The sequence below is a fragment of the Porites lutea genome, chromosome 5 (genome assembly GCF_958299795.1).
Source record: "Porites lutea chromosome 5, jaPorLute2.1, whole genome shotgun sequence".
Lineage (NCBI taxonomy): Eukaryota > Metazoa > Cnidaria > Anthozoa > Scleractinia > Poritidae > Porites > Porites lutea.
The window spans coordinates 34,515,622-34,528,012 of record NC_133205.1 but is presented as its reverse complement, the minus strand read 5'-3'; the positions used below and the strand labels follow the sequence as shown (position 1 = coordinate 34,528,012).

General features: G+C 39.9%; 2 protein-coding genes across 2 annotated transcripts in view; one reads left to right on the top strand and one right to left on the bottom strand.

Annotated features, from left to right (window-relative positions):
- The window catches only part of LOC140938718 (uncharacterized), an 880-nt gene extending 611 nt beyond the window's left edge, over positions 1 to 269 (top strand). The window contains exon 1 of the mRNA XM_073388222.1: positions 1 to 269. This exon is cut by the window's left edge and continues 611 nt beyond it. Coding sequence (XP_073244323.1) covers positions 1 to 169 — 169 coding nt within the window. The 3' untranslated portion in view covers positions 170 to 269.
- Positions 270 to 7,615: 7,346 nt separating this feature from the next.
- Positions 7,616 to 11,532, bottom strand: LOC140938856 (lysM and putative peptidoglycan-binding domain-containing protein 3-like). Its single transcript, XM_073388377.1, has 2 exons — positions 11,100 to 11,532; positions 7,616 to 8,900 (listed from the first exon to the last, which is right to left on the bottom strand). Exons 1-2 carry the CDS (start codon positions 11,406 to 11,408, stop codon positions 8,376 to 8,378), a joined length of 834 nt encoding a protein of 277 aa, XP_073244478.1. The 5' UTR covers positions 11,409 to 11,532; the 3' UTR covers positions 7,616 to 8,375.
- Positions 11,533 to 12,391: the final 859 nt, after the last annotated feature.

The following is a 12,391-nucleotide window of genomic DNA, read 5'->3' as shown; positions in this document are numbered from 1 at the left end:
GCTCCTGTTGGAAAAGAAACGAGTAACAACTAGGATACAAAGTGAATATTGGTCTTATCGTAAAGCTTTGAACAAGATCGAGAACAGGAAGAAGGAAAAAAAGCGGAAGGAAAATGAAATAAGAAAGATTGATGCATCCACTAACAGCTTTTATGAGCTTGACATATAGTTTCCATTTTTTCAGTTTTGACCTCAGTTGTTCGAAAGCTGGATAACGCTATACACCAGATAAATCCCAATACAGAGGATAAGTATTAGGGAAACCAATAGACCTACCTATTCGGCTAACTCAATGTTGTACCCAATTCAAATCTCCCGGGGTTAAGATTGTTTGTGTATTGTATTTGCATTATAACGTGGCATTCACATTTAAATGATACGGAAATTCCCAGGTCTGTATGACCCGACTCCCCTTTATCTCAAGGTCTTGATCCGGTACTGTGTCCATCTATGCCCTCCTTTGGCATTTATTTGCTGCGTTATTCACTACCTTCTTTTCACTGATTTGAGCAGTTATTTTTTGATCCACTCAGTTTGGTTGCAGTTTCTCCTGACTGTATTTTGATAAATTTCGTGACACAGCTCCTTTAGTGGCAGGTACAAAACGCACGTCACAGGTCACAAGTCATGCAGGTGAGAGTACAGGTTACCGTACTACAGTAAACGATAAACGTCACCCAAAGAGTTTCTCCTAGCCCTAATCACAATTCGAAATAGAGTTTCAGCTTAAGGGTAAGTAGACTACAAGCCGGTAATCTCTCTTTTTTCTTGGTCCGTCGAGCAAAACGCCCGAGACACGCAAATGACCACGCGAGTGACTGAAGGCGCGAGACGGGAGAGGCCGCGACTCTCTTTCTTCTTCTCGGGCTGCCGCCCTCGTTTCTCGCGTCTCGCGGCTTCGCCGCTCAACGCTCGCGCGCTCGTGCACTCCCCTCACTAAATCTGAAAAAAAAGAGAGACTGCTCGCAGTCTCTGAAGGGTAAACAGCTTGTCTCAGTTATCAATACAGCAGTGACCTGCACTTCTGCCGACTTGTGACCTGCATGTGACGTGTGTTTTGTACCTGTTACTCCTTAAGTGAATCATGGACGATCGTCCGAGTGCATGAGTGTAGTCCTGAATAGCGCTATTGTTGACAGTGACTCTTTTGATAACTGTGCGGTAATCGTCATAAGAATCAATGTGTGTATTGTTTGATGATTCTGATAATTGACTTGATTGGACAATAAAGCAGCGTCGCGTAATGTTATTGTGGACATACTGTGATGTGGGTTGTTCCTCATATACCGAGAGTTGAAATAGTTGATCATTCATATACCGAGAATTGAAATAGTTAATAAACGTAATGCTTCCAGCAGAAAAAACTAAACTGATCTATTTGTGGCCCTCGATGAGATGTAAACTACAAGAAACAAGAACGCGCTTACAGCGGTAGTCCATCTCGCCTGCTTGGAGACTAGATCGAGAAATGAGGAGGCGATTAATTCTACAAGAAACATGATTTACTCGCTAAAGGTTTTTACTTCCTACTTTATCGACGTCGATACTTTTTATTTGTTTCTGAATTGATTTCGTACAAGTGTTTGCGACGACCAGAAATACCTCTGCGATAGCAGGCTATACGCTTGTATAAATACACGAAAACTCAAGGGCCTCGATTCCAGCGAAATTACATCATTGCCAGATATCAAAAGAGTTATTTACAAGGCACGTCATTTCAATCATCGCCTAAAATAAACCGCATGCTCATCACAAGACCGTTTATATACAGTGAAAGTTACAACACCCGACCATCGCAATTTTGTTAATTAAGGTTCTTATTTTTTTTCGACCACTCAGTAGTTCACTTGTTCCAAAGTAACAGCGCTTTCATGCGATAGAATTCGTGGACCGACACGTTTCGGAAAAGCTCTAAATTTAATCTTTCCTAAACTTTCTTTGAAAAACATGTGTGGCTTCGATCACGCAACGACTCTTAGTCCCAGGGCGCTTTCCATTTGTCAGAACTGGCTGGCCGGACCATTGCCCGACCAGTCGGTTTGATAATGAAATACGCTTTTTCCGAGAGTTTTTGCCGAATAACCATTTCCTTGGTGCATACTACTTAGGATTTGACTGATATGGCTGGAGAGATTTGAGTAAAATGGAAATTCTCATTGCGTTGGGAATAGTTTGGCCCGTCAGTTCTGACAAATGGAAAGCGCCCCCAGTTTCCACGGTCTCCGCAAGGACGCCTGGCACAATGACCTCCGGGTACGACCAACGATTCCGGGGGGTACTTACAGAAAAATTGGGTGGGGGTGTGCGGCACGCTTCCTGTAACCATTACCCTATTTCAGACCAAAATCTGTGATTTTTCCTACCCTATTTCAGACCTGATGAAAAATTTGAGACCCTATTTCAGACCTGAAGCCCAGTGGCCGAGCCCGGCGCGTGAGAAGCTGTTACGGCGCGTACACGGTAGTTGGCGTAAACATTAAAAGGGAAATGGTCTTTTTGTAATCGCCAAATGATGAAGAAGTAACTAATTCTTCTAAAAATACATACAGTATGTTGCCCAGTATCCGGACGGTACCAGTATCTGGGCACTAAAAACAAAAACTCAGTTTTTGAGGCGCCCTTTAACGAAGTATTTCGAATGAAAGCTGAACATTTCAGCTCGAAGATGAAAGTTTTGGTGAGTTTAAAGCTTGCGAAACAGTCGCAGAAGACGCCGTTCTGTTCAGGTGAGTAAACTTTTCATGGCTAATATTTACGCTGTTTACTGCGCAGTATATACAAGTAAAATTAGTGCTGCTTAGAAAAGGGTAGGTAATATGTTATATTTTTAAAGAAACTGTTCTATATTTAATGTGAAGGTACTTAAAGAAGTCAGGTTCTCAGAAAGTTTATTAATTCTTCTTGAAATTCGATTTGTTTGGAATAACGGAGGCCAGCTGACTTAAAGGAACAGTACGGCCGTTACTGCCCATGCACTAGCCTGCGAAAACATCCGTTTCTCCTCGCTCTTCGCCGCTGGGGACGTTTCGCGAAACGTCCCCAGCGGCGAAGAGCGTGGAGAAACGGATGTTTTCGCACGCTACCCATGCACCAAACTTAAAAGATACGAGCACAGGCAGCCCAAGCTCACGTGACTTTAATACCATAGGTGACGCGTGACTTTTGAGAAACGAACCTTGGAGTTGCTGTGTAGTGCAAGTTTTAATCGAAATCTCAGCGTCAATGAAAATACGTTTTTCGAGCATTTGCTTCCGGTTTACAAACCGGAAGGGCACTCCGGCTTCCGCTTTGCAAACCGAAAGTAGCGATTTTGTTCTGACTACATCGGAAGAGTCTAACGCGATCTTTCAAACCTTTCTTGCCCACTTTTTGTTTGCCAACGATACAATGGGTTCTTGGGCTTCGACTCCGGAGAAGTCAGCGGAGCGAAAAATGACTGAAGAAGATCGCAACAGGAGGCGGAACTTAGAGAAGCAACTCCAGAAGATGCTAAACAGCTTGAAGGTGACTGCCACAACTCACTACATCCTGTCAGAGCATTACAGAACAACGGATGTTTATCTTCAGCGCGTGTCTTACTTCACGGCATTATTTGGAACTTCAGGCAGCGTTGGATCGAAACTAGCGTGGAATGCCCTCGTGGCGAAGAATCCTCGTTTTGCAGCCGCAATGGCTGCCCTCTCTGTTACATCACTCATGTTCACAGTTGCAGTAAATATTCGGCCTCCCTTTCCAAACATGCCGGGTGGTCTTTATCAGCTACACTTTAAATCAGGGATTGAGTGTCAGTATCTTCAGAGGAAAGTGCAGTTTTTTGCTGATAGTGACGTATGGTATTCGTCTGTAGCCTGGGAGACTCTTGCATCAAGGTATGAGAATTTGCTCAAGGAAAAGAAAGAGATAAATAGCAGAATACAAACGGAGCAATGGGCTCACCGTAAGGCCTTAAAAAGGATCGAGGAGCGACAGAAAGAAAAAATGCAGAAAGAATGAGAACTAAAAGTCGGTAGAAAGGGTAATGTTTTCGTTTAATTTAGCCACGACAAACATTCTCGACTGACACTTTTTTATAAAGAGAGTGAAGCGGATATAACCTGCTTTAGACTATCGTCCTCGTCGGAGTATTTCGCTGGTTAGTTTCCCATCATCTGACCATCAACTCAGTGAATCGATAATAGTTCATTAAATTAGTAAATTTCCACTGCAGAAATACGAATTTATGGCCATTCCTGGATGAATATTGCGAGCGCAACATCACCGGCGGCGCGCGCATGAAGACGACGAGGTGACCCTGGTGACGAGGCTGAGCGAAACCCGGAACTGCTGGTCGTGTCGCTGGTCGTATAAAAACCTTGCATCGTTGTGATAAAAAAAAAAAAAATAGGCACTAGATATACATGGGTTCCTGGATCTCGAATCAGGGAGGAATGTCTGAAGAAGAACGTAAAAAGAGACAGAACTTAGAAAAACTACTTCATAGCATGAAACATAGCTTGCAAGTGACAGCCTCTACTCACTATGAAGCAGCTGCCTATTACAGACAAGTTGATACCTACCTTCAGTACGCGTCTTACATTACAGGAGCGTTAGGGACATCAGGAAGTGTTGGTTCGAGACTAGCGTGGAATGTTCTTGGCACGAAGAATTCCCGTCTCTCAGCCATATTTATATCTTCCGCCTCTGTAACGGCGCTTTTATTCTCAGTTGCTGTAAATATCCGCCAGTTGCCTATTCCAAACTTGCCCAGTACGTTACAACAGTTAAACTTCAAAGCAGGGGTGGAATGTCAATACCTTGAAGGAAAAGTCCAGCTCTTTGCTGAAAGTGACGTTTGGAATTCGTCTGTTGCCTGGGACACTCTTGCGTCACTAGGTATGAAAATTTGCTGAAGGAAAAGAAGGAGATTAATAGCAGAATACAAACGGAGGAATGGGCTTGGCATAAAGCCTTAGAAAAGTGTAAGAAGGAAAAAAAAAAGAACTCCAAGATGAAATGTTTACAGGACCATAATATATATACATAAACTACCTTACCTTTTGGCCCCAAAACAGTGTTCAAATATTTGCGGGTCGAACCTGGGTTTGAAATATACTGATTTACGACCCCTTAAAAGGTTTCTGATAAAATATATTGCTCAGTGCAAATCCACAAAATATTTCATTCAAATGAGTACGGCGGTTTAATCTAAAGACAAATTGGAACGCCACAAAGTTAGATTTTGAGCTTAAATTCAGCAAAATGGAAGATAAATTTTATTTATTGCATGACATGATGGTCGTTCGGCTCCCGTTAAACTCAGTTCAAATATTATTACGCGACAGGCTAACTCCTCATTGTATTGTCACCAAGTTCATTGCATATAACTTAGCTAAACAAGAAAACTTTTTGTTAAATTCGCTTATAATAGCAAAAATAGATATCCACCGAGACTATAATTTCGTTAGTACCCATCGCAAGTACATTCGAATTCGCCCAAAACACAAAAATCACCCATCCGCAAAATTATTAATTTTCCGCTAAAATTTAGTGTCACACTTGCTTTCTTTCTGTATTTTTCAGCCATGTTTGACTGTTATTCTGATACCTTTTAACTGCTAGTTAAATCTGCAGATATTTTGCCGTCTCATTTTTTTTTATCGCGTCAATGGCCTGAAAATTACATACGCACGTCATAAAAGTGGTAGCACACTAAAGGCGAGGAGCAGCAGCTTGTAGACGTAACACTGACAAGATCTTCGGAGCACTTTTTAGATAGCACTAAGTGAAGTAGAGGATGATCTTTTTGGTTTTAAGGTTGTTAGTTTAAGATCGGATTAAGAAAGGTCACGAGAAGACGATCACTGATCAGACAATGCCGCCTGGAAGTAAGATAGTAACAGTTTTACTAAAGAGTTGTAGGGAAGATCATAACTATATTCAGACCGGGAGGGGGGGGGGGCTTTTGTGGCCCCCCTTGCTAAAGCGTTAAATAACTTCAAAACCGTTCAAGCTAGGACCAAAAAACGTTTTCTAAAATAAATCTGGGAACATTTTAAAGTCGTCGTGACGCATACGTCAATAATGATGTTACCATGGCAACCAATTTTTGACAAAATTTGCATTTCTCTAAAAAAGAGGTTTTATTTCTATTTTTACTGATTTGAATTATTATTTACTTCAGCATTACTTTCATCAAAGCTATTATAACTGTTAATGAAATCTAGGCCTTCTAGTGACTAGTTTGAGAAAAAACATGAGTTTTATATGACCAAATGGCACATGCTGAGTTTAATTTCTAACAGAGTTCATTTCTCTCAGAATTGCAGATTTTGCAGATTTTTTTGTTTCCTAAGCATCCTTTTATACTCAGATAAGTTTTCTGTTAAAAATTCCTCAATTATACGAGTTTTAAGTAGAATGAAATACATTTAAATAATTCAAAATGGTGGATCCAAGATGGGGGGTGCTTCCACTTCTTGTTTGGTGATAAATGATGTCATCATGACATCACTGCTTTTGTTAAAGATCATTTTTGTGTTAACCAACTTCTTGATTTTATCAGAGACCTTACCTGCTTTGAGGGAAATTAGGATTCTAACAATTATTCAACAATATGGCATCACATTAGGCCATGAATTGCATCAATCAAGCCATTCCCAGAAGTTGGAAATGATGAGTACATTTAGATCATTCTGTGTAATTTTCCAAAGAAATAATGACAAATGTCCCGGGAAAGATACGCCTTCAATTGAATGATACATAAGTTTAATTAGAAAGTATCTGTGCAGATGCCTCACAGCTCCATAATTAGGTTTATTGAGTGGGTCAACTGAATCAAATTCTGTTGTTTTGGGCATTAGTCCTAACGCGTGTTGATAAAGCCAGATTTTAAATATTGGTGCTGGTCTTCAAACAAAAAAGGAGTTTATTGAAAGAAAATTCTTTTCCATGCAGTGAAAGGTCATTCGCAATGACAGAAATGTGATGGTGAATTTTAAGCCTAGTAAATATATGAGAAAGATGTTTATTCAGTAAGTGACACAGACAGCTTGGGAAGGAAAAATTCAAGTACGCCCAACAAGAGCCGAATGTCCAGAGCTCACTGAGCTAAAGGAGACTCATGGGAGCTTAGGCCACAAAACTAGGGTCATGTGATAAACATCCTCCATACTGCTAGGACTGGAATGTTGATATGTGCTTAATTATGCACAAAGAAACATGGTGGTGGGTGTGGTCAAAATGCATGCTTCTAACAGTTTAAGGCTTCATGACCCTAATGGTCTTCTTTCTTAGCACCCATAAACCTTGAGAGGCTAATGTTCTAATACAGTAGCATCACACATTGCACACAACCTTTTAATATTATTGAAAGAGTATTTTCCTTTTATCAACGTGAACTCACAATCTGAAATAATATTAATGATGCATGACTCTGTCATAACAAAACAAAAACGTTATTATGTAGGCAGAGGGGAACACTTACTCTAGCAGGAAGTGGCCTCTTATGTAGCCTGATTCACAGACGTTCGAGGTCGTTCGCGGTCCCTTTCGCTTCCCTCCCTCTCCCGACGGGAGAGGGAAGGAAGCAAAAGGGACCGCGAATGACCTCGGACGTCTGAGAATCAGGCTACCTCTTATGTTGTAGAGCACATGTATTTGATGGCAATAGGAGGGGGGGTACTTTTCAATTTATGGTCTGGTCTGAATGGAGAGTCTGAGTGTGATTATTATTATTACCCATTTTATTGTTGCTAGCAGTAAATGGCTAAAAACTGTAGTGTTTACTGATTAGCCGCCAAATTTGAGTTTTGGTGAAAGATAAAGTAAAACTGTCAGAGGTAAAAAGGTAAGGTGAACGCGCAAACAAGCCAAAGGCCCAAACGGCCAGAGCTTATCCTGATTTCTTAAGCGAGAACCATGCCTAGGAGTATTGTTAGTCCCCCTGAATGGGATGCCAGTCCATCACAGGGTTACCCCCAGCAGTATGTCACCCAGTATCCATTTATACACCTGGGTGAAGAGAGACAAAACATGACAGAGCCAAATGCCATACATACAAGTTACGTGTCATCAAGGTACCCCCATCGAAACCCTTTAAACATGCACTAGTTAACAATACAAGCAGTTTTTTTTTTTCATTTTTGGTACCATTATAAATATTACGATTTTGAAGCATCTGTATAATAATATGGTTGGATGACAATATTCATATTAAATTAAATTAAGAAAATGTATGATTTTACAATTCAGTAAACTGAAATAAAAGTGAGACTGTTTACCTTTTCCTCTTTGCACACAAATCCTCTTCACTGAAATAAAATCCATCTTTTTTAAATAGATTTTCTAAAGTTCAATGTAATAAATTATTGTACAGATACAAAAATATATATCTTTGGTTAGCTGTCTTTCTTTCTAAGATATAAAAAAGCTACAAGTCCTGGCAGCAATATGCCAACAAAAAATACAACAACTATAATTCCCTTCCATCCAACACCACAAGCAGTTCCAAGGCCTTTCTCCTGTTGTTGTTTTCTAAGTTTTATAGGATTTATGCAATTAACCGTCAACGTCCTTGCAACCTCATCAAGATTCTGCTTCCGCAAGGGTATGGATTTGCAAATCATTTTGAGGTCATTGTCCATGTGTTGTAAAAAGCTGTTTGGGGAGTCAAGTGCCGAGCGAATACTGACAGTTCTGACAAAATCTGCACTAGGTTCATCATAATCTGAATTATCATCATCACTATCAATATCTGCTGATGAAGATGGCCTTTTGTCAGGTAATATTAAAGGTGGAGGCCTTCGCTTCTTATCGGCAGTTTCTGTCAACAAACCATGTTGTTGAACTGGGATTTTGATAGTCTTTAATGCATAGAAGTCTTGATCACTGTACAAGTTATTTGCTCTCTTTAATTCTGCTACCTGTCAGAAAAAAATAAGTTAGAGCAAGATCAGTATAAGGCTTGGAATAAACAATTAGAATATTAACTCATTTGCTCCAAGCCTGTGAAAACAGCCACGATTTTGCCACACCACCAAAATCCCTGTAAAATGACATCTGAGAAACAAGAGAAAAATTCCATACTAATGAAAAAATGCTCTCTGTCATTTTAATTTCTTTCTTTCTTCTTTCCTTTTTTTTTGTGCTGCATCAAGTGAGAACTCCAGCACCCCAATGTTTTGTTTACAGACCTGAAAAGCAACGTATTTTCGGGAGGTGCCCCAGATAAAAAAGGCTGAACAACCTGCCCTCTCAGAGCTCAATATAACAGCCAGTCAGCGAACAATGTCCGGCCTCAAAGGCTACTTTGCCAGCCAAGATCTTAACACGCCAGACATGTTGACCAATCACGCACACTCTAATTCTTAAAGAAACAGCTAATGTTTACCTGTAAATCTTAGATTTAACTCGTTGTAAAAATACAATGGGTTATTCCAGAAAAAATCCACACTCCCCTAACAGAGGGCATGCTGGCAAATCTCACGGGAGGGAGGATAACGGCTCTAGAAATCCAGATGGGAGGCGGGTTTAGCTTTATCCTCAGGAGTTACCTTCATCGATGTCTCCATTGTTTCAATCGATAAGTTTTGAAAAAACTGCTTTACGTTTTTCAAATTTTATCATTCTTTCAAACTACAGACTTCTTACCACAGTGACATTTATTTTTTTTAAAGTTTCCATCAATAGGCTCGCCTTCATTACTTAAATGTAGAAGCAACAGGCGATAACTTGACGATATCAAGAAAAATCGCATAATTCATAAAAAAGTGCTCAATTCAAGTAAAGCAAACAATGATTTCCACATTTTTCCAAGGTCAAAGCTATTTCAGGATGATTTACCACCAAACCTGCCATACAAGTAAGTGTGGTTGTTTGTGATTGTCCAGCAGCCATTTTTGAAAGGCACGTGCAGTGGCTAGCAGTTTAGCGCATTATGCAATAACCCACTAAGTGTCCTTTTTCTTTGTTTCACTGTCATTTTTCATCCACAAAGAGGAAAACCTTTTATTCGAGTACATAGTTAGTTTTGGGCTTTATTGTGGTACATTGCTGTATATTTTGCCTGGTCTAGAAAAAAAGGGAGGTTCACTCAAATGTGAACTCATTTGCAAAAAGTGTAAGCCTGTTTAAGAAGATGTAGAAATGTAATCTTAACTTTCACAACAAACACAGAATTCACGGAAAATTGAGACTTATTTAATAAAAAGATCATCTAAGTGCCTAGAAGAATTCTTCAACATAATTGAGTGTGAATTAAAATTACCGCGTCTAACTATTTTATGGAAATCCGGATGAGTGGGTGGGGGTCTTTGAACTTGGAAATCCTGAGGGGAGGAGGGCCTCAAGCACTTTTGGAAATCTAGGTGGAAGCATGGGTCAAAAAACCCAATCACGTTCACAGCTAGAAAAAAACACAGCCAGGGCTATCACTAAGATTTGTTGCCAGGTAAATACAACAAGTAGGCGGGGAATCAAACAGCTAAGGATTTCTTTTGGTTCTGTTTTTCTTATATTTTCCTATGAAAGTAGCTGGGCGAAATCCCCAGCCCCCACCACTTAATGACAGCCCTGACAAGGATTGCCGGTAGTTACATTAACTTTTTTCCCAATATTTTGACCAGTCAGGAACAAGATTTTTCCAAGCAAAAATATCTTTGACCGGTCATCGTGTACCGTTGCCATCCAAAAAATATTTTGAGCCCTGCCTCTATATATTTGACAGGAAGTAGAAAGAAATTTTTCAAAGACATGCCTAAAGAAAAGTCCAAAGTGATAATCATTCATTATGATCAGATATTTACTGTCTAGAATCTTTCGTTTGTGAGGACGGTCAAAAGTTTGGGCTTTGTCTTAAGTACCTCATTTTCTCCCCTCCGCGTGTCACCTTTCTCGCGAATGGCGATTTTCACCCGCACTCGCGAATTCTCCTGAGGAAAATGAGGGACGTACTTGTAACGTAGTCTAACATTTATTACAAAAAACATAGAATTAAAGATCAAATGGTTATTAAAGACATTCGATCATTTTTCTATAATTTTTTGTAAGAATGAGAGGTGAAATAAGCATCAAAGAAAGTATAAGTGTTACAAATCACTAGCGTAATGTAAACGTGAGCTTACCGTACAACCATACTGTAACGACAAACTCTGAAGGGAATCATTAGGCAAAATATCACGATCAATAGTTTCAGTCTTTTTATATTGCTGAGCCACCGATTTCGTCGACGCATACGACTTCTTGTTTTTACTCCTCGGCCTCAGCTCTGTCATTTCCACGGCTGAGTCTTCAATGCCAACTTCATCGGCGGCATCATTCCCAAATATATAAACCCTTGAGGAGGGAACATTTTGTATTTCGGCTGACCGGGAGTCGTTTTCTGTTTGGCTTGTAACATAGGTTGTATATCCTCCTTTCTTCAAAAGAGACATGGCAAATACTCCTCATTTTATAGACAATGAAGCATATTTGTCCCTATTGTTGTTAAACCTTTCCGTTTGTGACTCGAGGATCGCAAGAAATTTTGTCAGAAATGCTACTCTTCGTCCGCCATTTTGAACTGAAGACACGTCACGACTTTCTTCTATATAAGGAGGTCGAAAAACGTGTTTCCCGTAATAAATACTGTGTCACGCAATCCGGCTTTTGTTCCGTTGTGCGCGCACGGCGCACGATCACGATAACAAAAAAATCTTTGTATTTCCCGTTATATTAGCAATATTCAGAATTTTCCTAAACAAACCCCTAGAATCTAAAAGAAATTCTATGCAAAACCGAGATCCTACAATTCAGAAATGGATTCATATACATATACTGAACAATGCTGAACTAGGCTCTTGTTGTTCAAAAGTTGACCAAAGTTGTATAGCATAATATCTACCGGATATAAAATCAATATCCTGTGAATATGAATTGGGGAGACCAACTGTGTTATCCAGCTGACTAAGATTTATCCTGTGTATAAACAAACTTTAAAATCGGGACCAGTTTTATGGGAAAAAAAATCACACGCTTGTGTCACAATACTTCCCAATCGCTTTGTACTACTTCAACAAAAAGCGATCATACTAACTCTGACGTCACCTATTAATATTGGTGTGCCAACTAGCGCATTGGTTCTTGTAACAAAAGATTCTTTTGCTTCACTCGTTACAAACTTGACTAACAAAAACAATGTTTGTAAAAAGTAGGAGTAAAAAGTGATGTCTCCTAAAGTGGGCAAAACCTATGAAAACTAAAAACATAGAAGCATCCAAAACATCTTTTTCTCAAGGGTCAAACATGGTCAATTCGCTCAGGCCTCACAACGTCGTTATTTTCGCCTTCGTTTTCACATCCGGGGTAACTTTCGTCTTCTTTTGTGACTTTTAATGAGAGATGAAAAATTAAAAGAAGTCGTGACCAGTGCCACTCG

Bases quoted from the DNA above. Each gene is read 5' to 3' on its own strand.
- LOC140938856 (XM_073388377.1), bottom strand. From the start codon at position 11,408: ATGTCTCTTTTGAAGAAAGGAGGATATACAACCTATGTTACAAGCCAA. The intron at 8,901-11,099 runs GTAAGCTCACGT...TTTTTCTGACAG, and splicing joins CGTTACAGTATGGTTGTACG to GTAGCAGAATTAAAGAGAGC.